The sequence below is a fragment of the Abramis brama genome, assembly GCF_963993115.1.
Source record: "Abramis brama genome assembly, chromosome: 16".
In the NCBI taxonomy this organism is placed as follows: domain Eukaryota; kingdom Metazoa; phylum Chordata; class Actinopteri; order Cypriniformes; family Leuciscidae; genus Abramis; species Abramis brama.
The window spans coordinates 30960230-30987026 of NC_139978.1; the positions used below are offsets into that span (position 1 = coordinate 30960230).

Here is a 26797-nt window from a genome sequence, read left to right on the forward strand (position 1 = left end):
ACTCGGATGCAAGAACAAGTAAGATGTAAGTATCATGTTAAGTAGAAAATATGTTAAATAAAAGTGTGCAAGATGCAACATTTTCATATACGAACAGAAACCCTACTGTTGCACTTTTATTATGTTAATTTTATTGTTTACATAATACATGGCAGACACCATAGATGTATTATACATAGATTCCTCATTTCTCCAAGTGTTTCTATGGGCCGCTATTCTTAAGGCGTCCGCCATATTGGAACGGTCAAAGACTGTCCGAGAGCAAGTTTACTGAGCGTCTGCAACTGTAGTTAGACGCATGTAAGAAAAACCAAGACAACTGCTTCAGCTAACACGACATAAAAAGGTTACCATAGTAAAAGTATAAACATTAATAAGTACCATAGTAAAAAAAAACAGAAATATTGAATTAATACATAAAACACAAACCAACACATTCTCACAGGTCTGTTAAATGTTATTCAATTTCTTCAGGAATATAAATTTAGTCGTTTTCACAGCCAGAAGCTGCACAATGTTGTGACATTGTTAATTCTTACTGTGAGTGACGCCGACATCTTGACCGTTCCAAGATGGCGGGCGCCCCGACGTGTCTGGAGCGGTCGAATGTGCCTCTTACGTGTAAATATCTATAGCAGCCACAGAGGCTGGACTTTTATTTTGATATGATTTGTGGAATTCTGAAGCCGGAAGTCGCTCTGAATCGTGAAGTTCTGGGGGAAGCTGCTTAGTCAACTCTTATTCAAAACTTTAGACAGACTTCTTTAACTGCTGTTTTTACAAGCTGAATCTATAGCCTCCTAACTAATCCTGTTCGTAGGGGTTACGTAGCTTCCAGACGAGTGTGAAGCGACTTTTAAAGCGCTCCCCATGGCATTATTTTGGGCGAGAGAGCAGTAATTAGCGGAGCCCTGTTGATCAGATCAGCCAGAGGTCGCAGAACTGCAGAGTAAGCGGTGAGTTTCCTTCTCCACGCCTTATAAACCCTCTGCTTCATATTTATTACCGTCCTCGGGTGTTTACATGCATTTTCATGTGCATTGGTACCTGTAAACACTAGGTATAGGTGCTTCTTTGTGCGACATAAAGGCTGTCTCAAATCCCAGTGAACTGTCTACATAGACAGCATTTTGACACATGAAGAGTACATGTAGTCTAGGGCTCTTTAATGGCATGTTGTCTGTTTAATAACTTGTCAAATGATCTTTGAAGTTTCCTTTGCCAGGTATTTACTATTGAGCAACTTATTAATTTTCTTTTGAGGGTTTTGAACTAATTTGATGGTTTATTCCACCACAAACATCCCAATACTGTTAGTTTTAAATCACTATTTTTGTTCAAATATATCAAACCACCCAGGGAACATTCTCTCTGGTTATGAGAGCATAAAAGCCACAGGCAAGGTAATGGGATGGTGTGAAACATTCATACCAGTTGAAAGTGCATATTTACATAGAGCACAACAACATTCGAGTTTCAAATTGCCAGTGCAATGCAATGAAAGTGAATGGTAACTGCCATTCTCCCTAAATGACATAATAAGGTGAACTATTTCTTTAAGAAAAAAAAGAAAAAAAGATTGATATTTGCCCTCAATTAGTATCCTGTCATTTAAAGTCTAAACATGAATCAATTTTGATCAGTCATGAAATCAAAATTGACAATTCTTATTTTTTATGGAATATTGCAGCATAAATGATTTATCTGTGTACATTTTTTTTTAATTCACATGTCCCGCTGCTCACAACCCATTTTACTTCTATAATGTGTATTTTACTTTTATATTCAACAAGAAAAAATTAGAGGGTGGGAAGTTTTTTTAATATATATATATATACCCTTTCCAAAAAATTAGAATATCATGGAAAAGTTTATTTATTTCCATAATTCCATTCAAAACGTTAAACTTCCATAGATTATAGATTCAGGGCCCACAACTTAAACGATTTCAAGTATTTAGTTGTTTATTTGTACATAATTTGGGCTTCCAGCTCATAAAACCCACGAAAACAGGATTTCAAAAAATTAGAATATTACATGAAATCACACAGTAATTACACAGTGATACCATGGTCATTGAACCAGGTTTTGGTTCTTTTGGCAGTGTGGGCAGGTGCAAATCCTGCTGGAAAATGAAGTCAGCATGAAGTGCTCTGAAAATGTCCTGGTAGACGGCTGCGTTGACTCTGGATTTAATAAAGCACAGTGGACCAAAGTCCTCTTTTCTGATGAGAGCAAATTTTGCATCTCATTTGGAAACCAAGGTCCCAGAGTCTGGAGGAAGAATGGAGAGGCACACAATCCAAGATGCTTGAAGTCCAGTGTGAAGTTTCCACAGTCTGTGTTGGTTTGGGGAGCCATGTCATCGGCTGGTGTTGGTCCACTGTGCTGTCCACTCAACGCAGCCGTCTACCAGGACATTTCCAGAGCACTTCATGCTTCCTTCAGCAGACAAGCTTTATGGAGATGCTGACTTCATTTTCCAGCAGGATTTGCACCTGCCCACACTGCCAAAAGAACCAAAACCTGGTTCAATGACCATGGTATCACTGTGTAATTACTGTGTGATTTCATGTAATATTCTAATTTTTTGAAATCCTGTTTTCGTGGGTTTTATGAGCTGGAAGCCCAAATTATGTACAAATAAACAACTAAATACTTGAAATCATTTAAGTTGTGGGCCCTGAATCTATAATCTATGGAAGTTTAACGTTTTGAATGGAATTATGGAAATAAATAAACTTTTCCATGATATTCTAATTTTTTGGAAAGAGTCTGTATATATATACATGGCATACATATACACACACAAATGGATGTTGGTGGTTCTTAAAAGAATGCATCCAGACTGTATGTGGGAAAGGAAAGTTGCTGAAGAGGAAGAACATGTTATTTAATTTTGATAAATGATTACAAAGACAAACAATTTTTTTTTTTTTTTCTTGGAACATGCAAATTGTTGACTGTAAAATAGATGCTTTGACCTGAAGTCTGTGTCTCAGGTTTAAGTTGAGCTAGTAAAAACAGTTCAGGGGTCAGTGACCTCTGCTCTTCTCTTAGGTTATTTTTTTTCCTGGCTGTACTCTGAGAGTGACTTTGACATTTAGGCGTTCTATTAATAGATTGCAGGGCTACTGGTTGCAGATGGGAGTGATTTCTTAGAGAAACAGAATAGCTTCCAATATAAGTATATATAAATATATAAGCTTCCAATACAAATATAATATAAAAATATGAGAAAGTACATACCGGTAATTATATTATTCACTGTTCAACATGCTGTCTGTAAGTGTAAACTCAGTGCAAGTCACCCAGACGACTGTCAAAGATATGCATGGGCTTTTTGCATAGGAAATTATTAGTGTTACAAAAGAGATTTCTGAAGGATCATGTGACACTGAAGACTGGAGTAAGGATGCTGAAAATTTAGCTTTGCATCACAGAAATAAATTACATTTTAAAATATATTAAAATAGAGAGCAGTTATTTTAAATTGTATTTTATTGTATTGTATTAAACTGTAATTTTAATAAAATAAATACAGACTTTGTGAGCATAAGAGACTTTAAAAATATTGTAAATCTTACAAACACCAAACCTTTGAACGGTAGTGTAACTTATTTCTGATTTTCTCTTTTCTCTCTCTCAAAAAAGGAATTAACCAATACATACACACATACATTTAAAATGTTTTTAATTTATAGTTACACAATTGTGACCCTGGATCATAAAACAAGGTCACAAGTCGCACGGGTATATTTGTGGCAATAGCCAACAATACATTGTATGGGTCAAAATTATACATTTTTCTTTTATGCCAAAAATCATTAGGATATTAAATAAAGATCATGTTCCATGAAGATATTTTGTTAATTTCCTACCGTAAATATATAAAACATTTAGTTTTGTGAGTGAATGCAGCACAATCGTGAACATTAATGGACAACTTTAAAAGGAGATTTTCTCAATGTTTTGATTTTTTTGCACCCTCAGATTCCAGGGCCCGTATTCATAAAGAATCTTAATGCAAAGAGTAGCTCCTAGTGACAAAATTCTAAGAAAATTCTTAGAAATGTGGGCGTTTACTCTTAAAATTAAAGAAAAAATCCAATCCTAGTAAAGAAAAAAGTAATTCAGGAAGCATCTTAACCCTTAAAAGAGGTCTTAAGGTCAAAATTGTTAGGAGCACGGACGAGGACATTTAAGAGGCTTAAGAGTTTCTTTAGCAGAGGAGAAAATGGCAGAAAGACGAAGAGGGAGAAGAAATGTGTTGCAGACATGGATGACAGTGAGTTAATAAGACGCTATAGATTAGATCGTGCAGGGATCATGTTTGTGACTGATCTTTTTAGAGACACGCTAACATCTCCAACACAGCGCAGAAATGCCATAGCGCCAGAAATGAAAGTAATCACTACATTACGATATTTGGCAACTGGGAAAATTCCATGTTTGATACATTAAAACCAACATTCAAACCACCACTTAAATAGACATGCCAGCAATCAGTGTAACTGGAAAGAGTGGAACAATTTTTATTATTCTAAGCCAAGCAAATACCTTATAGGAAATTAACAGCATGGTAAATAAAAAAAAAAGGATTTATATATATAATGTGTGTGTGTGTGTGTGAGAACGGTCAAATAGGAAAAATTACGCATGTAATTTCAAAGTGAAGGCTTAGAATAGACCCTATACTTAAAATCACTTTTTTCCCCTTCTTGGACAACCAACCAATCACAGTCTTCAAAAGATTGTGTCATACATAGCAACGGGGTCAACCCCGCCTCCTTACTAAGATAAAAGTTTTTGTCTTTTCCTTACTCAGAGTTGCTCTCAGATCGGTCCCGAATCGCTCTTAAGCTAAGACTCCTACGTAAAAGTTTTTAAGCTAAATTAAGAGTTTTCTGAGAGGATTCTTAGAATCTTTATGAATACGGGCCCAGATGTTCAAATAGTTGTATCTCGGCCAAATATTGTCCTATCCTAACAAACCACACATCAATTGAAAGCTTATTTATTCAGCTTATTTACAATTGACCCATGTGATTTTTGTGGTCCAGGGTCACAAATGTTATTAAGTATTGATTTGTATGTCAAACTTTTTGTGAATATTGTGTTATTAATATATGCGTGTGCACTCTCTCTGTCTTGATCACAGCTGGTCTCTGAGGACTGTAAGATGACCGAGTATAAGTTGGTGGTTGTGGGAGCAGGTGGTGTTGGGAAGAGCGCATTGACCATCCAGCTTATTCAGAATCACTTTGTGGATGAATATGACCCCACTATTGAGGTACTCAATAAAATGACCATCTGACCTCATCTTTCCTTAAGTTACGACTTTACATACGCTAAATTTTGGGGTCAGTAAGATTCTTTAAATGTTTTTGAAAGAAGTCTATTATGCTCAAAAGGCTGCATTTATTTGATCATACAGTAATATTGTGAAATATTATTACAATTTGAAATATCTGTTTTCTATTTTAATGTTTTTTTAAAATGTAATTTATTCCTGTGATGCCAAGCTGAATTTTCAGTGTCACATGATCCTTCAGAAATCATTCTAATTTGATGCTCAAGAAACATTTCTTATTTTACTGTGGAAACCATTTTCTCTGGATTCTTTGATGAATCCAAAGTTCAAAAGAATAGCATTTATTTGAGAGAGACATTTTTTGTACATTTGATCATTTTAATGCATCCTTGCTGAATAAAAGTATTATCTTTCAAAAAAAATCTTCCTGACCCCAAACCTTAGAAAAGTAGTGTACTTGACATTTAACGCATGGCCATCACCATTTGACATTCTCATTTGTCCTCGTAACCTGCGCTGAATGCTTTATTAAAATAGGATATATACATCCATTACACCGTATTACACCAATCCAGGTTGATTCATGTAATCGTGAGACTATCAGGCTCAATGCATATATACAGTGCTGATCATGTCGGTCCCTGCAGGACTCTTACAGGAAGCAGGTGGTGATTGACGGTGAGACGTGTCTGCTGGACATCCTGGACACTGCAGGTCAGGAAGAGTACAGCGCAATGAGGGACCAGTACATGAGGACAGGAGAGGGTTTCCTCTGCGTCTTCGCCATAAACAACAGCAAATCCTTTGCCGACGTGCATTTGTACAGGTCCGATGAATACGGCTTCAGTTATATTTTATGATGAATCCTCTGGATTTTAAGTAGCATTAATCTGATTTAAGACATGTCAATATAATATTATATGAAGGAGCATTTGTAATTTGTGGTGTACAATGTCTATAATGGAACATTTGATACATTTTAGAGAGCAGATCAAGCGCGTGAAGGATTCAGATGATGTTCCCATGGTCCTCGTTGGGAACAAATGTGATTTGGCCAGAACGGTGGACACCAAGCAAGCTCAGGAACTTGCCAGAAGCTACGGCATAGAGTTTGTAGAAACTTCAGCCAAGACCAGACAGGTGGGCAAAGACTGATTATCAGTTCTTGCTTTTCATATTAAAAACCTTTTATGTGTTAGCACAGTTTGCTTATGTTCGATTGCTTTTACTGCTTCACACGTAGCATACGTGTTAATGAAATATCCTTTGTCTGTTTTTCAGGGAGTTGAGGATGCTTTTTACACCCTCGTCCGTGAGATCCGACATTATCGCATGAAAAAGCTCAACAGCAGAGAAGATAGGAAGCAGGGCTGCCTGGGTGTGTCCTGTGAAGTCATGTGACTGCACTGTCTCCCCCTTTGTTTTTTTGTGTTTTTTTAGCAGTTTCTTGACCAGGCAGCTGGAAGCCTCATGACCATGTGTGTGTGTGTGTGCGCAGAGTTCGCCCTCTGCTGGCTGAAAGGGATTAATGCACAACTGGTCATCTTTCCTGTTGGCCTGCTGTAATAGAAAAATGAGGCCATTGGACATTAGCCCACTTGTCTCATTTAGTACTTGAGTTGTCCCTCTTCCTTTGGAAGAAAAACTTATACGGGCATTGAGATTGGGCATTGAGTTCTTCTTTTTTCACTTCTGAACCCTTATGAACACAACAGCACATTGGTGTTGATTAAAGAAATTCTAAATTGCAGAAGGGTGCATCTCTTAAAAACCTGCTCAGGTCACATTTCACCAGACAATCTAAAGAATAAATCATTAAGGAAATATATATAATATTTTTCATGAACATTTATCACATCCCCAACACATTCTCATTATCATAATGCATCAGAATTTTTTTCATGCGTTTCCCTTTGTTCTCATTTGTGATTCCCATTGTTGTAATGCAATACATTTTTACTGTAATATAATATTTTCTTCAGTAGGCATAATGGTAGTCAACACCTACTACTACGATGCATAATTACTTCACAGTTTAAATTAACAGTTCACATTTTTTTTTTTTTCATTACCATACTGAGAAAAGTTTGTCAACAAATATGACTGTAACGTTGCACAAAAATCTAAATGGTCCTAAAATACTATTCATTTTTATTCACCCAAAATATAATTTCATAACGATTCTATTGATTTTTGACGTGTTTTTGGCAGGTTTTTTTGAGTCACCCTAGACCCTTTTGAGTCACCCATTTTTAAATTGGAATTAATGTAGATTATTAGCATATACCTTAATATGGAAGCTGTTATTTTGAAGGTTTTAGAAACCTCAGACCTGATGCTGTAAAGGCTTCAGAAGAGACAAAGTGAAATGCCCTTTAATCTTAATCCGCAGGTTCAATGCTCAGGAATACTGTGAACGCAGAAGTTCTTCAGAATTGTGTGGGATTATTTCTTTCCCTTTTGCCATTCTTCTTCTTTTTTTCCATTTTTTTTTTCATTTGTTGTAGCCAAAGAGTTTATTTAGCATTTACTTTTACCATTTTCTGTCATATAGTGCCATTTACTCTAGAATTTCACCTTGTTCTTTTATTCTCTTTGCTCTCAGATGTTAATTGTATATTTTGACATATAATACAGAATGATTAGAATAATTTAGCCTAGATACAGAGAAGTCAATCAGATTTTAAGCATGAGGTGTGATGGATTTTACTTAAAGGGCCTTTTGAATCATGGTGCTGCTGGTGTACACGCCAAATCTATGTGCCGCCTTCTGTGTCCTATATAGCATGACATCTTTTAGCCCATGTTAAATAATGTCTTAAACCTTCCAGTGAAAGCTGTAAAAAAAATTTTTTTTTTTTTTTTTGATTATAAGAGATCAGAGTAAGGTTTGTTGCTATGTTTATTTTTCATGCCTGAAGTCTCTTCTTGAGAGCCAATGAAGGTTTATCAAGAAGTTAAAACGATTCTTCATATTGACTATCATGTTATTTATATGGCATTTGTCTGAATCTGTGCCTGATTTCATCATCGGTGAAATCTGCAGTGTTCGTACTGCCGTTGCGTCTAGCCTTCTGTCCTCACTTTAACAGAGGCAAAATACAAACTAAGTTTGCCTTTACATTAAACAATCCTTTCTTTTCCAACTATATCAAGACTTGATTGATGATGTATTTTGCAGTTTTAGCACAATTTATTAGTATCACAGACTTTCCTTAATCAGAAAATCATGTGAAAATGAACATTTCATGTCTTTTTTGGGGGGCAGGGGGGAATATTCATGTGTAACAGATGTTTAATGTGCCTACCATATTACAACACGTTTTACCAGTAAATGAATTGGAAACTGAGCATATTGTGTGTAATTCTCCTACATGTGCATGGATGTTTGTGTGTGTGTGTGTGTGTGTGTACTTACATAACATCCTATTTTTCATGTGAGCTTGTCACTTGAATCTGTCTGTCTGTTAAAACTTAAAATAGAGTTGAACACACAGAACCTGGAGCGCCAAGCCCCTCGTATCCAGTGCGGGTACACGGCTCTAGTTACACTGGGCAACCACTGCTTAATATTGCACGGTTGCTGTGTCCAACTGCACACTTCCCCGCTACCGAGGAGCAGTGTCGGACCGACCAGCTTTCTGCAGGACGAGTGATAGTGTCAGAAACCAAAAGCCAACATGCCCAAAGTCGCTGTGCCCGGTGAGTGTCCATTCACCACCTGAATCCAACACACAAAGAGAAGATTTGGTTTTAACATTGCATTAATCTATTAAATTTGTTTACACCACAGAAAACATTCAAATGAGCATATCATTGCTTAATAGATGTGTATGCAAAGTTAATTGAAGAATATTAAAATATAATTAAAAGGATATTACAATGTTGCAAAAGTTTGGACACCACTGTGGTCTCTTGCAGAAACTGTAATCCAGGAACGGGAGTGTGAATAGTTATTTTTGCCGATCAAGTCTTAGAAGTTTGTACAACAAATACAGTAGGCAAGAACAAGGCATCAGGCAGTGGTGGTACATGAGAGTATTTTAGGAACTTTAATTCAAAGAGAGCAACTGTCAGGCATTGCATTCATCAACTGTGTCAACACCCCTGACATTTTAATAAATGAAAGCAGAATTAAAATAGAGGTGTTAGTGTTTGATACTGCCTCATTAACACCTGTGATGGATTGATCCACATGTTTAGATATAGACTGAAGTGCAATCTATATGCACACTTGAAAATGATGTCAGATATGTATGCATGCAGGAGTTCACACTGTTTGTTTTTTTGTTTTTGCAGCTGTGGAAGACTCCATTAACGAGGTTGCGAACGCTTATGAGTTTATGATTTACTAGTTACAACACACGGAGGCTTGCTTGAAAATGCAGGATAACCTTTTGCTAGTCAGCGGATTCTAGTGGCTCAAATGTCATACTGGTGCTTGACTCGCCATCACTCACCTGAAATGTATTTTTACATCACAAATGTTTGTCCACTGGGTCTTAGCGAGTTCAGTTGTGCTCATATATTTTCATACACCTGGCAGAATCTGCAAAATGTTAATAATTTTAGCTAAAGAGGTATTGTAAAAACATGTTTTTACTCACATAGTACTCAATAGTACTCTTATTTTGTTACAATTATTACCTTAAAAACAGATTCTGCAAGGTGTATATAAACTTATAACCACAAGTGTATGTGCACTGATTATGTGGGATAGTCCTGATTCTTTTCTTCTCAGTAAGATATATATATAGGTTGATTGGAGAATTACATTTCTAGACATGCTGCTTTCCATGTGTAGGAATAATCAGTCACTGATATCACCAAGTTTAAAAATAGAAACACTATCATTTCATGGCAGCAGGGAAGGCCACAAACTGGCTGAGCTTCAGAGAGAGAGTCTTCGAGCAGGCTGTTATAACACTCGGTTGATGAGTTCACACCCAAGTAAAAAACCATTGAGTCTAATACTCTGTTGAAGATTGTTTCTGATATTAAAATACTTATGTCTCTGCATATTAAGCTGGACAGGAGAAAGTCATTTGTAGTTGCTGGTGTGAGTTTTGGCGGGACTATCTGTTTGCCCGACCAATGGCAGATAGGGGGTGTTTCTGAAACCTTTCGCTATTCAGTTCAGTGACGTATTCAAATAATTCAGAATACAATCCTCTTCCTGTCTTCATGTGATGACCTACTGTTTCTGCTGTGGTCAGTGTGTGTTATTGTCCTTGAGAGTGACCGTAACTCTTGTTTGCCCCCTCACATGAATCCTGTCCCATGATGGGTACATATTACTAACCCAGCGGAGGAGAAGCGTAAGTATTGGAAGGAATCATAGGCGGATGATTGTTTGTGTGTTTGGAAAGAGGGGTGAGCATGACCTGGTAGATATGCGAATCTCAAAACCAAGGGATTTGCCATGAAACTCCAGGTGGATACAAGGCGTGTGATTTTTTTTTTTTTTTTTTAAGAACGTTTTAGAGTGTAGGAATGTGAATTAGGGGATGTTGAATATTATTTAGTATAAATAAGTTGTTTATTTGTCTAGTGTTCACGATCCATGACATTGACATTGGCTGCATCCGAAATCACATACTTCTATAGCAGGGGAAAAACATATGTGACAAAAATTCTCAGTTCTCATAAAAGAGTAGGCTAAAAGTACCAAGATGACCTACTTCTTCCGGAGAGATTCTGAAGTGAGCATACGATGGACACTTTCCCATAAGGCCATGGAAGAGGATTTGTGAAGTGAAGCGATGCAACTCACACTGGTAGGCCACATGATAATGACAACATGGTGATCCAGATTATATTCATACTATAACATACCTTTCAATGGTCACAAAGTAATTATTTATTCAAACTAAGTACCAACTGGTCGGCGCCGATAGCCTCGTGGGCAAGTGTGCCGACATGTAGCGCCGTTGTGCTTCTGGCGACCCGAGTTCGAATCCTGGCTCGTGGGCCTTTCACCTCACTTCCTGTCTAGCTACTGTCCTATCCTAATAAAAGGCAAAAGTGCCAAAAATAAATCATAAAAAAAATATAAAAAAATAAGTACCAACTTAAGAGAGTATATGATTTCGGACGCAACCCTTGTGGATTGTGGTCTGGGCCAATGGTGTGGGTGCTTGGGGCCTCTAACTGAGCTTTAGTTATTAAATGTATGATGAAACAGGTACTGAAATTGTAATTTGAATTAAACCAGTTAAAAAAAAAAGTATGATCATGGAAAGTGAACAATAACAAATAAAAGTTTGCCTCTATGTGAGGAGAACAGATAGTGATACACTATTTGTGAAATGTCAGGCCTTGTTTGAGTTCTTTTGACGGTGTCTGCAATCTTGGGATTGTGAAAAAAGTCATAGTGATATGACAATGAGCATGACTTGTTTGTTTTTTTTAAACATAATTTTGCACTTTTCATTCTACCCCATCAGTCACTGCGATTTATATATACAAAGGTTCATGTTGACACTGTTAAGTTTATTGTAAAATTCGGTTGCCTGCAATACAGAGAGATTTAATATTTAATACTACCGAATTGTTTGTTATTCAGGTTGCATGTGTGATCCCTCAAATGTGAATAAAATGACAGTTCCAATGTGTTGCTTACTTACTCATACTAACCTCTAACCTCCTTTTTCTTTCCAATCTTTTGGATCTTCCTCACCCACTTCTGGGGAAATGAATAATCAGCAGTGAGTAAGTATAAAGGAACCCGTCCGAGATCGAAATGTTAAAACTGCTTCAGTGCAACAAAATAATGGCAAAACGTCCATCTGTATATTTTATTCACTTGTTTGTTTAGGTGAAAATATACATTGGGGTCCAAAAGTCTGAGACTGTATTGAAAATCTGGCATTGATAATGTAATTTAAACCTATTTTGGGTAACTCTTTATTTTATAGAGTCCTTGTTACACGTTACATGTAGTTATATTAATTACTATAAATTGTGCATAATTACATGCAACTAACCCGAACTCTATATTAACTACATGTAATTAATTATTGTTAGTCATTACTCATTATAATACTAAATGTTTTATTGCACTGTAACATGGACACCTGAAAATAAAGTGCAACCCTGTTTTGTTTTAGTAACATTTAAAACGTTATGCTATAATGTAAAGCAAATAAGAAATATTTAAATTTGCATCACTGATGTTAACTTTTGAGCAGACGGACAGATTTTCTTGCTGGAGTGTCAGAGCAAAAAGGTATTTATAATTGTAATTAAAATGTGTATTCAGCTGAAAAAAATGTGCACCCCATTGTAGTTCATAAGCAAACAAATGACTAAATTGTGTAGCCTACTCCAGGCTTAGACTGATGATTTCTGCGCATGTTTAATGTGATTCTTAAAAGCTTTTAGGATGAAGGCCTCATGTTTTCTTGTCTGTTTTCAATTAGACATTTCTAAGTTATGATTTGGGTTCTGCTGAATTGTGTGTTGGCTCAATGAATTTGTCATACTAGTTTTATCTCTGCATGGGAGATTTTGCTCATTCACTGCTAGCGATCACAGTGACTCAGTAGTTGAATCATTCTGAATTTTTTTCTAGTGCCAAAAGCATTGCGTGGAAATCCAGACATAAATCAAAAAGATTAATGGCCTGACGTCGACTAATGAAAAATCGGCCAGCTCGAGGGGCGGCACCAAGCATGCATTTGAAAATCTCACTGCACGCAATTGGATAACACTACGACCAATCACAACAATAAACCCCAGCTACCAGCGGAGCTAACTGGTAGATTACTCTTACCATATCCGGTCGGCAAAACAGCAAAAACGCCCTTCTTGCAGAGGAACGATTCGAGCGGCGTCTTCTGTTCCTGTTTTAGATAAAAAGCCAAATCTAACTCGTTCATTGTAGCGGCCAAAGCCGTTTCAAACAACTGGTGTTCATCCATAGGCATCTTGCAATGTTACTAATGACTTCGACGTCATAGCGCTGTCGTCATCTGTTTAGCTCTCCTCTGGCCCGCCTATATCAGATAACCCGATGTGATTGGTGCAGCTCAGATCGAGGGGCATATTTAATGAGCATCATTACTCGACACCAGAGTAACTCGCTGAGCAAATTCAACTTGTGCTCTCGCGAGAACTCTGGATTTCCAGGGTACCAAAAGCATGCTCTGGTTTAAAAGTTCAACAAAAGTTGATATTTTTATAGTTAAAAATATATAAAGGACAACAGTCAGATGCTTTATATAAGTACTACAAGTTGGTTGTTCACCTATTGTGCCTTTATGGCGTTTACCATAGGCTAATAATTATTTTTATACTGTTATGTCAACACCATGAAATCATCTCACTTGATCCAACAAGATCATCTCACTTGTTGGGTGGCAGTGGCTCAGTGGTTCATGTAGGTTGTCTACAAACTGAAAGGTTGGTGGTTCAATCCCTGGTTCCACCTGACCAAGTGTCGAGGTGTCCATGAGCAAGACACCTAACCCCAGCTGACCCCTCCTGACAAGCTGGATGGCGCCTTGCATGGCTGACACCGCCGTCGGTGTGTGAAGCGGCTATGTAAAGCGCTTTGGTGGCCATAGGTCTGTGAAAGCGCTATATAAATGCAGTCCATTTGATGCATCTTAACCGCTGTGAGGCTTTTTACTCTCGCTCCCTCCCTCTCTCTCTCTCTTTTTTTTTTTTTAAATGGTAGACCGCCGTCTCCTTAAATAATTATTTTACATTAAAACCAATGTGGTGCTGCTTCTTCTTTTCTACCAGAAACGGACGATCGCGTGCGTGCGATCGCAGAGCGTGTGTTTGCATCAGAAACCAAAGATGAAGACGTCCGTGAGGAGATCTCCCTGTTTGACGTAGCTGACGATTGCCCTATCCTCAACCAGGAGCTGGCCTATCATATAGCCGAGGATGATAACTTAGAGAAGCGGTCAGTGCAGTTACACAATTATACAACTCCTTTTTTAAATGAAGTAGCCTACATTGAAGTCGCAATGAAATGAATGTAGCGACAGATTTTCAACTGAGTGCAACAGATTACTGAAAAAGGGTAAAATATAGTCTGGTGACTTGGTTCTGTGCATTGGTTGTTGATATTGAGATGTGGGCGTTGCAGTCAAAATGAACACGAGCTTGCAGTGGCGAGGTTGAAGCAGATTGATTGGAGAAGTCCTGCATACATCACCAAGGAGAAAAGGGGAAAAACATTTAAATAAAAATAAATAAATAAATAAACATATGAGAAAATAATCTTAATCTGGAATGAAACATAGACATGCATTTAGAAAATGATACATCTCATTGAACATGACTATCTCTTAAGTCTCATTTTCATTTGCAAAAAAAAAAAAAAAGAAAGAAAAAAAGTATGCCGTCTACTATGCTGTTTATAATATTTACATGTGGTCTCAACATGGCCACCACCACCACCATGAAGGAGGGGAAGGGGGCTTTTCAGTAGAATAAACTTATTCTCATGTAACTGTGAGTGTACATCATGTAAACATATTTGTCAGAAGCACTATTTATTTATTTGATTGTTAGCAATTTCTTAAATTTTATTTTAAATGTTATTTATAAAGCAGCAGCAGTGATGGTGGCAAATAGCAACTTTTGTTGCAGCTTGAGTTGTTTAACATCGAAGAACAGATAATGTGTAGTCCGCAAGCGGAAATGGGTATGAGGAAATGCAACTCTATTATTTTTTTTACCTGAGGGGGAGGGGTTCTAGCAGACCAATCACAGCACAGCGCTTACGGTCTGCGTAGAATGGACGCGTTGTTACATTTTATGGCGTAGTTACGATATTGGCTGTGTGTAGCACGTGTAGCCTTTGAAAATGGCCTACTAGTGGTCTGCATGTGTAATTGCACGTCGACACAGAAGTATAAATGAAAACTGACACGTAGCCTACGGTGTAGGTTCAACGCAGAAGTATAAATCAGCCTTAAGCTGTCGACTGTTTAAAATACGTTTTAAACAAAACATGTTGACAAACAAATACACAATTTTATTTTGTGATATGTAATGATAATAGACGGACAAATAATGACAGTACTTACGTTTTGTCGACTTGAGACATAACCATAATACTTGCTTTTCGAGCGCTGTCGGATCAGTCAGATGGTAGGCTACATCATGAAAACGCGACATACGCGACTTAAATTTGCGAGTGTCTTTTTGAGGTTACTGAAATCTTTGTTGGAAAACGCTATCGAAGCGTTCATTATATAAAATTTAGGGCTGTCAAAGTTAGCGCGTTAATAACGCGTTAACGCAAAATCATATTACAATACACTAATTTTTTTAACGGGCGATTAACGCAGCGCATATTTTCTGTTTGACCCGTGGCCCAACCCCTAGTTGGAAAAATGGAGATACACCGTGTTGGCAACTTAACGACATTGCAGACCCCTTTAGCGTTTTTTTTTTTCCTTCAACAAAGCGCCCAAACCTTATTTAGTTTCTGAGAATCTACCGGTACCGCCGGTATTGCTCTCTCAGCACGCGCGCGCGCGCCTCTCTCTCTCTCTCTCTCTCTCTCTCTCTGCGTCTCGCGCGGAGGAGCAGCGCTTTAATTCAGTTAAACAGATATTATGTTGCTTCTCTAATTTTACAAATATACACGGATATTGTCTTTAGCTTATGTGTATTTGATTTCACCAGACGACGGCTCGATTATCAGAATTTTTGTGCAGATTAACGTCTTGGAAGGGAGAACTGGTTATGTTTATTGGGTCGCGTTTCAGTCACAATTTCAAATTCATTCCGTTGTTTGACAACAGAAACAGTAAAATATACCAATGAAAACTGTTTTATTGAGAATTTAGCTTCATCAAAATGGGCACAGAGAGAGACAAACTACAATGTAATAATAAATGCTAAATGTACATTTAGCATTTTCAGAAGAGCTGCCCTGTCATGCAAAAATCAAAAAAAAAAATTGTTAGTAAATTGCTCAGTGCAAAGAAAGAGAAGTAATGGGAACATGGCATTTCTTTGTTCTTTCTACATGTGTCTAATAGACATGAACAAGTTCTTTGAAAAAAACATCTATGACCTCTGAAACATGTCTCGTCTTCATGCTCTATATTGACTATGGTTTCAATAATAAACATACATTTGCATAAAGCATCTATATTTATCCATGCCCACGTTGATTAGAGTATTACAAACTTGAAAAGTATTAATTTAAGGTATATTTAGAACAAATAAAAAAATGTGCGATTAAATGCGATTAATCACGAGTTAACTCACGACAATCATGCGATTAATCGATTAAAAATTTTAATCGATTGACAGCCCTAATAAAATTATTTTAGTATATATTATATATTTAACAAGGTTTTTTTTTCTTGTAGTATATGCTGCAAAAATCTTTTTTTGGCTTTCTTTGGTGGGTTCAGTCCTTAACTATTTGCACCCGGAAGTTGTGATTTAGTACAAAGTTTTCTCAAAACTAACCAACCTCATCTTTAACCAATCTCCACACAGAAAGAAGCTTCTCAGCCGCACTCACCATGAGATAGAGGATCAACCAACCTACTTGGAAGTGCCTCATTTTCAGAGAGTGTCCATCACTGGTGACTATGCTGCTGGGGTATGTTCCAGTTTATAACTTCCTGTTACATCCAGGAACTGACTTGGATATTCCCATGTTATGTAAGTTTTGATTTATATATTGCCCTTTACCAAGACCAGCAGAAATAGATCAGCCAAGGGGTCTCTCTATCTAAGCAGATGGAGCCCAGCCCTGGATTTGGTTTCTGAAATCGATATCTGACATTTAGAAGGGGGTTTTAAGAGAGTTAAGGAATTCATTTTCACCTGCAGTCATCAGTTCTTGCCTACTCTTTTCTAAGGATCAAACTTAACTGCCCTGGTATTACATCAGGGACATGATCGCTTTTAAATATAGTTTCACTTAGTCACTGTAATGCTTTCTATGACTGTTCATAATACATTTGTTTGTATGTTAACTTATCGCTTTTTCATATTAAAAATATAGGCATTTCAAACATAACAATCAGGGCAATCACTTGGCATTTCACACAATCCAAACTGTACTGCAGGTCACCATGGATGACTTTGAGGTGTCCTGTAAGGGTCTGTACCGTGCCCTGACCATCAGAGAGAAGTACATGAAGCTAGCTTTCCAGAGATTCCCCACCACTCCATCTCAGTTCTTACGCAAAATTGAAGGAGAGCAGTGGAAACTAGACGATAATGTGCTTCCAGGTAATAACTGTATACTAGAATACTATAATAAAAAATAAGTTACAATAAGGTTCCATTTGTTAAAGGCGGCATGAAACAGAAGTTGCGATAGTCTTTTCTTTCCTATAGTGACATATATCCGAGCGAAACGGCTTCTCGAACAAGAAAAAATGTTGGGAATGTCCATTGGGAACTGATTGGATTGATGTGATTTGCTATTGCTGTAATCTCATGTGAGTGACAGGTTGTCCCTTCCTCACGCTGAGAAACACTTATATTAATTAATTTATTAAATATTAGTTCTGACATGACAACTCTCTGAGGGTTTGGCATAGTAATGAATATGACAGTGTTAATGTGTTTGGTCTTGTCGGAATAAATCTGCTACGCTGCTGCTGCTGTTGAGCAAGTATGGAACTTGCCACTGCCAATACACACGAATATAGAATTTACGCGTTGTTACATTTTACGCTGTAGTTACGACATAGGCTGTGTGTAGCACGTGTAGCCTATGGACACTGCCAACTAGCGGTCTGCATGTGTAATTGCGCGTCGACGCAGAAGTATAAATTAAATCCGACACGTAGCCTACGGCGAGGTTCAACACAGAAGTATAAATCAGCTGTCGATTGTTCAAAATACGTTTTAAACAAAACATGTTGACAAACAAATACACAGAAATTTTATTTTGTGATATGTAATGATAATAGACGGACAAATAATGACAGTACTTATGATTTGTCGACTTGAGACATAACCATAATGCTTGCTTTTCGAGCGCTGTCGGATCAGTATCGGACGGTACATCACATGAAAACGTGGCATACGTGACTTCATTTTGCGAGTGTCTTTTATTAATGCTTTGACAGAATTTTGAGATTACTGAAATCTTTGTTGGAAAACGCTATCGAAACGTTCATTATATAAAATTATTTTAGTATAGGCTATATTAAATGTTTTAACAAGTTTTTTTTTTTTTTTTTAGTATATCCTGCAAAAATCGTTGTTTTGGCTTTCTTTGGTGGGTTCAGTCCTTAACTATTTGCACCCGGAAGTCGTGATTTAGTACAAAGTTTACTCAAAACTAACCAACCTCATCTTTAACCAATCTCCACACAGTAAGAAGCTTCTCAGCCGCACTCACCATGAGCTAGGATCAACGGAACTTCCCACTGCCAATACACACATGACATACTGCTGCTGTACAATCACCCTGTAGCAGATCTATACAGGTGGAGCTAGGGAAGGTGAAGGGTTTCTGAACAGTGTTGCCAGATTGTGTCGACGATTTCCAGCCCAAGCGCTCAGCGAAACCCACCCACTCCAAGAAAAACCCACCCAAAACATTAACTGCCAAAATAATGAGATAGAAATTTTATTGCCATGTCAATCAAGGTTGATAAGGCTCATTTTTTTTTATATACTAAAGATAAAAATAAATCGATTTCCCAGGAAAACGAATCAAAACAGGGCAAATACATTTAACATAGTAAAACGGCAGTGAATCAAGGAATTAAGAGATGACTTTAATCCTCAGAAACTAACATAATATAATGATACATAATGATAACAGTCTCTGTTGTGTTGCAGTCTTTACCTCTCCTCCTAAGGCTGGTGAGGATCCTTTCTGCACTAAGGACTTCCCACCTAACCTCGGCTACGTTGCTCGCATGAAGGACGGTGTTATCTTTGTCTACAAAGACGAAGCATCTGCTGATAAACACCAGCCTCTGAACCACCCCGGTCCAGAACTTGCCACTTTCATCGATGACATGAACTTCCTCATCGCCTTGATTTCTCAGGGCCCAACGTACGCGTGCACGAAAGCCCTGCATGATGCTTAATAACTGACCTCAACTTGTCTGTATTATATTCTCTCATTTTCCATTTCATGATTGGGCAAAAAACACAAATAATTGAATATGATGAAATGTCAATTGAAATCAAGTGTTACATATTTCACTATTTGTTTATGATATACACTACTGTTCAAAACTTTGGGATCAGTAAGATTTTTTTAATGTTTTTGAAAAAAGTCTCATGCTCACCAAGGCTAGATTTATTTGATCAAAATGACAGTAATATGTTATTTAAAATAACTATTTTAATTTATTGTAAAATGCAATGTATTCCTGTGATCAAAGCTGAATTTTCAGTGTCACATGATCCTTCAGAAATCCTTCCAATATGCTGATTTGCTGCTCAAGAAACATTTTATTATGAATTAAATGTATTTATTTTATATAAAATTAAATTGTAATTTTTTATAATTTAAAGAAATTATAACTTTTACAACTGAAAACAGTTGTGCTGCTTAATCATTTTGTGGAAACCGGTCTACATTTTGTTTTTAGGTTTCTTTGATGAAACTTCATTATAACAGATTTCTTTTGTAACAATGTAAAAGTCTTTATTGTCACTTTTGATCAATTTAATGCATGCTAGCTGATTAAAAATATAAATTTCCTTAAAACAAATTAAAGTCAATAGAGAATAAGAATGATTTGTTTATATTCTAAATGGATGCTTGTGTTTTGTCCCTCAGAAAGACATACACTCATCGTCGTCTGAAGTTCCTCATGTCAAAATTCAATGTACATGAGATGTTAAATGAGATGGAGGAAATGAAAGAGCTGAAGAAAAATCCCCACAGAGACTTTTACAACTGTAGAAAGGTATGACTCAAAACAGCCAAATGTAATTTATACTTTTAAAAAAAAGATGTTATAACAGTTATGTTGTTGTTCCCTTCTCGCTGGTGTAGGTTGATACTCACATCCACGCTGCCGCCTGCATGAACCAGAAGCATCTCCTCCGCTTCATCAAGAGGTCCTACCGTGTGGATGCAGATAGGGTGGTTGCTCTTTTGAAGGGCAAGGAAGTGACCATGAAGGAGCTTTTTGCATCTCTTAACCTGCATCCCTATGACCTGACTGTAGACTCCCTGGATGTGCATGCTGTAGGTATCACACAACACATCATGCAAATCCTTCCATGCCTGCTTACCCAAACATGGGAAGAATATGTATAGAGAATCACCACAGATGTTCAGGACTAAAAAAACAACATGTCAAAGTATCCTTACAGCACTATGCACTGCTCATTATGCAGTTGTCATGTGCTGTGTTTACTTTTAGATGATCCTCAGCTGTTATGACAGTATTTTTAGCACTCCTAACTGCTTACGAAAACTGTTGTTTGTGATGGCTGCAAAGTTATTTCCAGTTATTCCTTGCTCGACTTCATGCAGGGCAGACAAACCTTCCAGCGTTTTGATAAATTCAATGCCAAGTACAACCCTGTGGGTGCCAGTGAGCTGCGTGATCTGTATATGAAGACTGAGAACCACATATCTGGAGAGTATTTTGCCACCATTATCAAGGTAAGACTTGGGTGAGCCATGGCATTACTCATTTACACTTACGGGAAACCAATCAAATCAGCCATAATCTCTGAAATCTCACAGGAAGTTGCCAGTGACCTGGAGGATGCCAGATACCAGTACGCAGAGCCCCGTCTGTCCATCTATGGCTGTAACCCTAATGAGTGGACTAAGCTTTCCAGCTGGTTCAACAAGCACAGGGTCTTTTCTCCTCACCTCAAGTGGATGATTCAAGTGCCCAGAATCTAGTACGTGAATCTGTTTCACTTCTCGCACTTAGTCTCTTTGTGAAAACTGTACTATAACTTTTATTTCTCCCTGTAGTGACATTTTCAGAGCCAAGAACTTTGTGCCACACTTTGGAAAGATGCTGGAAAACATCTTCCTACCTGTTTTCCAGGCCACCATTGACCCTAACTCTAACCCAGAGCTCAGTGTGTTCTTGAAGCATGTGAGTGAATCTGGCAAATATAATATTAGTGAATACATATGCAAAGAGAAAAGTTCTATCTCATAAATACAGTATCCTAGTAATGTTCAAAAGTTTGGGGTCAGTAATACTTAATTCAGCAAGGATGCATTGAATTGATCGAAAGGGAAAAAATACATACAAAATACATTTATAATTTTATTAAAGTTTTCTATTTTAAATAAACGCTGTTTTTTTTAACTATTCATAGTTTTTTTTTTTTTTTTTAATTGTATCATGGTTTCCACATTAAGCAACAAAACTGTTTTCAACATTGATAATAATAAGAAAAGTTTCTTTAGCAGCAAATTGTAATACATGCTTTATTGACTCCAGCATCATCTTGCTTGTTCTGAATCAAATCCGAAGTAACTGTAACTCACTACTTGAGTAGTCTTTTCATTGGATACTTGATTACACTTACTCGGGTAATTAATAACATTATTAATTTTACTTTTACTTGAGTAATTATTTCTATAAGATTTTGGTTACTCTACCCACGTCTGCAAATCATCATATTAGAATGATTTCTGAAGGATCATGTGACACTGAAGACTGGAGAATTTAGCTTCGCTATTACTGCAATAAATTACATTTTAAAATACTATAAAACAGAACAATCATTTTAAATTGTAATAATATTTCACAATATTACTGTAGTCTGTTAACCCCTCCATCCCTGTGTTTTGTCCCTCTGCAGGTGACAGGCTTTGACAGTGTGGATGATGAATCCAAACACAGCGGTCACATGTTCTCCACAAAGAGCCCCAAGCCTGAGGAGTGGGACATTGTGAAGAGCCCCTCATACACTTACTGGATTTACTACATGTATGCAAACATCGCCCGACTCAACCAGCTGCGCAAGTGAGTATCTCAATAACACAAAAAGAAAAAACTAACTATAGGACATTTATAGACTAGATAATTGTTGTACTTGATACTATGATGATTGCTTATAATTGAAGTTAGGGGTTTGTTTCAATCCCTGACCCTAAATAATTCAACTTATTCACAGCTGCGCCATCTTTGTATAAAGCCCAATTTACACTTCTGCATCAAACTCATGCTGTAGCTACGTCGTAGGCTGTGTGTAGATATTTCAGTAGACAAAAAAAACCTCCAGACAATATGAGCTGTGGAAAATTATAAGTGACCTAGGAGCTTTATACAGCTTTTTACAGCAGATGCCATCGAAAACACAGCAAGTCTATCCATCACAGCCTCTCTTTCATACCTGTCATGGCACTGCTTTGAATAAGGTCTATAATACATCCCACACTGTTTGTCCCATTGACATTAATAATACTTAAAGTTGAACAGCTTGCAAGGAGACTTTTAACTTTTTACTTGGGGGATTTGACTGCACTGACAGTATTGGATGAGAACTGAACTGAGCTGGATGAGGACATCACTGTTTCCTGCAGTGATGCTTTATAGCTGAATTGAACTCATTCATAAATGATGAACTTTACCCAGTTATTGAACTGAATCAACACTGAACTGACTTCAACTGAATAATGACACTTTTTAGAGCTGCTTTTTTGTTTGTTTGCTTTCTGCTTGCATCATTGATCATTATTTTAAGCAGTTAAGCTGCTTTGAAATATAAAGGCCAAAAAGAGTAAAAGAATTGAGCTAAAAATAATTATTTTGGACAATAAAATTGGCACTTTTTTTTATTTTATGTTTTTGAAGGAAGTATCTTATGCACACCAAGGCTGCATTTATTGGTTAAATATATTAATACAAATATATTAATTACAATAAATATTAATACAATTTTAACTGTTTCTTATGTTAATATATTTTTTTATGTAATTTATTCCCATGATGCAAAACTACATTTTCAGCATCATTACTCCAGTCTTCACGATCCTTCAGATATCATTCTAATATTCTGATTTGTTGCTCAAGAATCATTTCTTATTATCAATGTTGAAAACAGTTAAGCTGCTTAAATATTTGTGGAAACAAAAAGGACTCTTTGATGAATGAAAGTTAAAAAAGAACAGCATTTACTTGAAATACAATTTGTGTAACTGTATCTTGTGTTTTTGTGGCATCCAGGGAAAGAGGAATGAACACATTCCAGTTCAGACCTCACTGTGGGGAGGCTGGAGCTGTCACTCACTTGCTGGCCTGCTTTATGACTGCAGACAACATCTCTCACGGCCTCAACCTCAAGAAGGTTAATACACCATTTACCCTGACATTAGGGGGCATCATAGTCATAGTCATAGTCAACTTTATTGTCATTCTACTGTATACATGTATACAGTTGAACGAAATTTCGTTCCGTACTGACCGAGGTGCAACCAATACAAGAATAAACAACAACAACATCTGATACACACAATACATAGCAACAGTAAACAATTACAGTAAAACAATAAAATAGTGCAATTCAAGCATAGCAGAGAGTCATAAAGTCATTAAAGTGACTTAATGGTAAATTTTTTTAATGCCATTAATTTCATTTAGGTGACAGTCCACAGTCATTTATGGGCTCTTAGTCCTTCATTGGGGGGTGGGGGGTGGGGAGACGGCAAATTATGGCAATGAGATGATGAATGGCACCCTGGTATTCAGGGCTCTGACAGCTTGAGGGAAAAAACTATTACAGAATCTTGCAGTGCGGGTCCTGATGCTGCATAACCTCCTACCAGATGGTAAAGGGACAAACACACTGTGTGAGGGATGGGAGGGGTCCTTTATAATGGCAGAAGCTCTGCACACACATCGTGACTGAAAGATGTCTTGGATGGGTGGTAGGGAGACCCCTATGATCTTTTCAGCTGTCCTCACTATGTGCTGCAGGGACTTTCGTTCGTGTGCTTTACAGTTTCCAAACCACACAGTGATACAGTAGGTCAGGATGGTCTCCACAGTTCCTCTGTAAAAGATGGTGAGGATGGATGGTGGGAGCCTGGCTCTCTTCAGTCTCCGCAGAAAGTGCAGGCGTTGTTGTGCCTTCTTCATTACAATGCTGGTGTTTATTTATTTATTTCGATCTCCATTAGCTGCACACGAGCAGCTACTCTTCCTGGAGTCGATACAATCCAACATGTCGCTTACAAGACCTTTACACCAATATTCAATGCATTACGTTTGTAAAACACTAATGTGTTGATAGACCAGGTGAGGTCGTCAGAAATATGCAGACCAAGAAATTTGGTGCTTCTGACTCTCTCCACCTCTGAGCCACTGATGAACAGAGTGGATCCTTCACCTTACCAGTTCATCTTACCCTCATGCTCTCTCTCGGTCTTCGAAAGAATCACAACAGTCACTGTCTCCTCATGTTCCACAGAGCCCTGTCCTGCAGTACCTGTATTACCTGGCCCAGGTTCCCATTGCTATGTCTCCTCTCAGCAACAACAGTCTGTTCCTAGAGTACAACAAGAACCCTCTGCTGGAGTTCCACAAGAAGGGACTGATAGTCTCCCTGTCCACCGACGACCCCATGCAGTTCCACTACACCAAGGTGTGAGGCTTCGCCCCTTTCCATATGTGCAAACTGCAAATCTTCTCTCTCTATTTCCTTTGATTTGATCATGTTTTTGAATTCATCTGAATTCCTGCATCAATAGGAGCCCCTGATGGAGGAGTATGCCATTGCAGCCCAGGTGTTCAAGCTCAGCACCTGTGACATGTGCGAGATTTCCAGGAACAGTGTCCTCCAGAGCGGCCTGTCTACTGAGGTGAGGTCACCTGATTAACACATCTACAAAGCGATTTTTCCGGATCTTATGAAGTCACAATGTTCCTCATTTAAATAACCCCCGCCCACGGAATACGCATAAAAAGGGGACGAGGCCTGGTTGAGCTGCGTTAGGGAAGGCAGTGGTGTCGCTAAGTCATAGAGACACTGTTTCCAGAACTTATTTGTTTGACCTTCCTAAGGCTGACGAACTTACAGTGGTTAAAACTTATTTTAAACACTGATCCTGAACATTATAACCCCAACTTTTATCTGTGCACTGCACATTTTACGGAGAACAGCTTGTTTTCTGTTGCTTTTGTAGGCTCTCGGTTCTGTAAGGCAGTTCACCGCTCCTTAGGAAAGTTAACCATGTTTAGTGATCGATTGCTGTTTGAATTACCTCAGTTTTCAGACAAATATCACGATTAAATGGTGGATAACATCGTATCTCTAATGTATAAGAAAATTACAAAAACATACCACTCAGAAACGTCCAGTGAAATTCGTGCTTGCAAAGTCCATGCATGAAGTCCGTTCTACACGATCCTCTTGTTTGTTAACATTGTCAGGGTCTGAATCGGGCTCAAATTGGTTTGAAATTGACGCTATCCTCAATATTTACACTAGAGAAGAACTCGGTTATAAAGGACCGTGACATTTCCCAAACACGGGGCTAAGTCTGCCAATCACAACACACTGGGCCAGTAAAAACATAAACAAACATAAATCAAGCATGAAAACATAAACGTAAAAGGGAATAATAGGACCCCTTTAACAGTAACAACACTGATTTTTTTAAACTTCAAAACAATTATTCTGTATCTAATAATATGTAATTAATAATTCAAAATATTCACTCATATATTATATGTTATATATATTACACATCTGTAGTGGTCACCACCAGGGTTAAGCAATGTTTTTGTTGAAATTTCATGCCTAATAATTTATACCTTTCAGTTTTAATCACTCTGCAACATACATTTTTTCTCACATAAACAGGAAAAGGTTCACTTCCTTGGTGCCAACTACTTGAAGGACGGTCCAGAGGGCAACGACATCCGCAAAACCAACGTGGCTCAGATTCGCATGGCCTACCGCTACGAGACCCATTGCTATGAGCTGAACCTTATTAAAGAGGGCGTCATGGCTGACTAAAAAAACATGCACAGTGTGAAATTGAAAATTTAAATTGAAAAACATGAGAGTGTAAATTATGTCACTGACAACAACATTTCAGCTAATATTATTGTGAAGCCCATGAGATAATGCCCATGAGACAGAGCTTATATCTTAAAGAGAAATAACACTCCAGAACAGAGTCTTCTTGTACACAGGTGTTTGTTGGCTTATGAAGTTTTATGTCTGATCTTTAGGTCTTACTGCTGTTTACAGTTTGCAGTTTACAAAGTTTACATCCCCTTTGTGCCTTATTATTATGTTTTTTAGTGGTCATGCTTTGGAAAAAAGCCTGTTACAGTTGACTCAGTAAACAAAATCTATATTTAAAATATATACTGTTTCGATTTTTGTTTTTATAGTTAACACAAAGGTGACAATTCTGCCATTTATAATACTTAACTTTATGTTTTTCCAAACCTGGTTAACTTTTTTCAGTGGAACACACACACACACACACACACACACACACACACACACACAAAAATTATACAGATGGTCATGCTGCCCATCTTCCATACATTGAGACCAAAGGCTGTCAAGTCTAAA

The 26797-nt window shown here is 37.5% G+C and overlaps 2 protein-coding genes across 2 annotated transcripts; both read left to right on the forward strand.

Moving 5' to 3' along the window:
• The first annotated feature begins 674 nt into the window (after positions 1 to 674).
• On the forward strand, positions 675 to 8664 carry nras (NRAS proto-oncogene, GTPase). Its single transcript, XM_084086782.1, has 5 exons — positions 675 to 956; positions 5162 to 5293; positions 5962 to 6140; positions 6298 to 6454; positions 6596 to 8664. Exons 2-5 carry the CDS (start codon positions 5183 to 5185, stop codon positions 6713 to 6715), a joined length of 567 nt encoding a protein of 188 aa, XP_083942908.1. The 5' UTR covers positions 675 to 956; positions 5162 to 5182; the 3' UTR covers positions 6716 to 8664.
• Positions 8665 to 8994: 330 nt separating this feature from the next.
• On the forward strand, positions 8995 to 26582 carry ampd1 (adenosine monophosphate deaminase 1 (isoform M); the record flags this gene model as incomplete). The annotated part of the gene is made up of 15 exons (XM_084138764.1): positions 8995 to 9016; positions 14063 to 14228; positions 16793 to 16898; positions 17371 to 17536; positions 19106 to 19325; positions 20061 to 20190; positions 20280 to 20474; positions 20766 to 20897; positions 20982 to 21145; positions 21222 to 21348; positions 22067 to 22230; positions 23434 to 23554; positions 24677 to 24850; positions 24957 to 25067; positions 26072 to 26582. The coding sequence occupies 15 exons, from the start codon at positions 8995 to 8997 to the stop codon at positions 26225 to 26227; spliced, it is 2154 nt and encodes a 717-aa protein (XP_083994890.1). The 3' UTR covers positions 26228 to 26582.
• Positions 26583 to 26797: the final 215 nt, after the last annotated feature.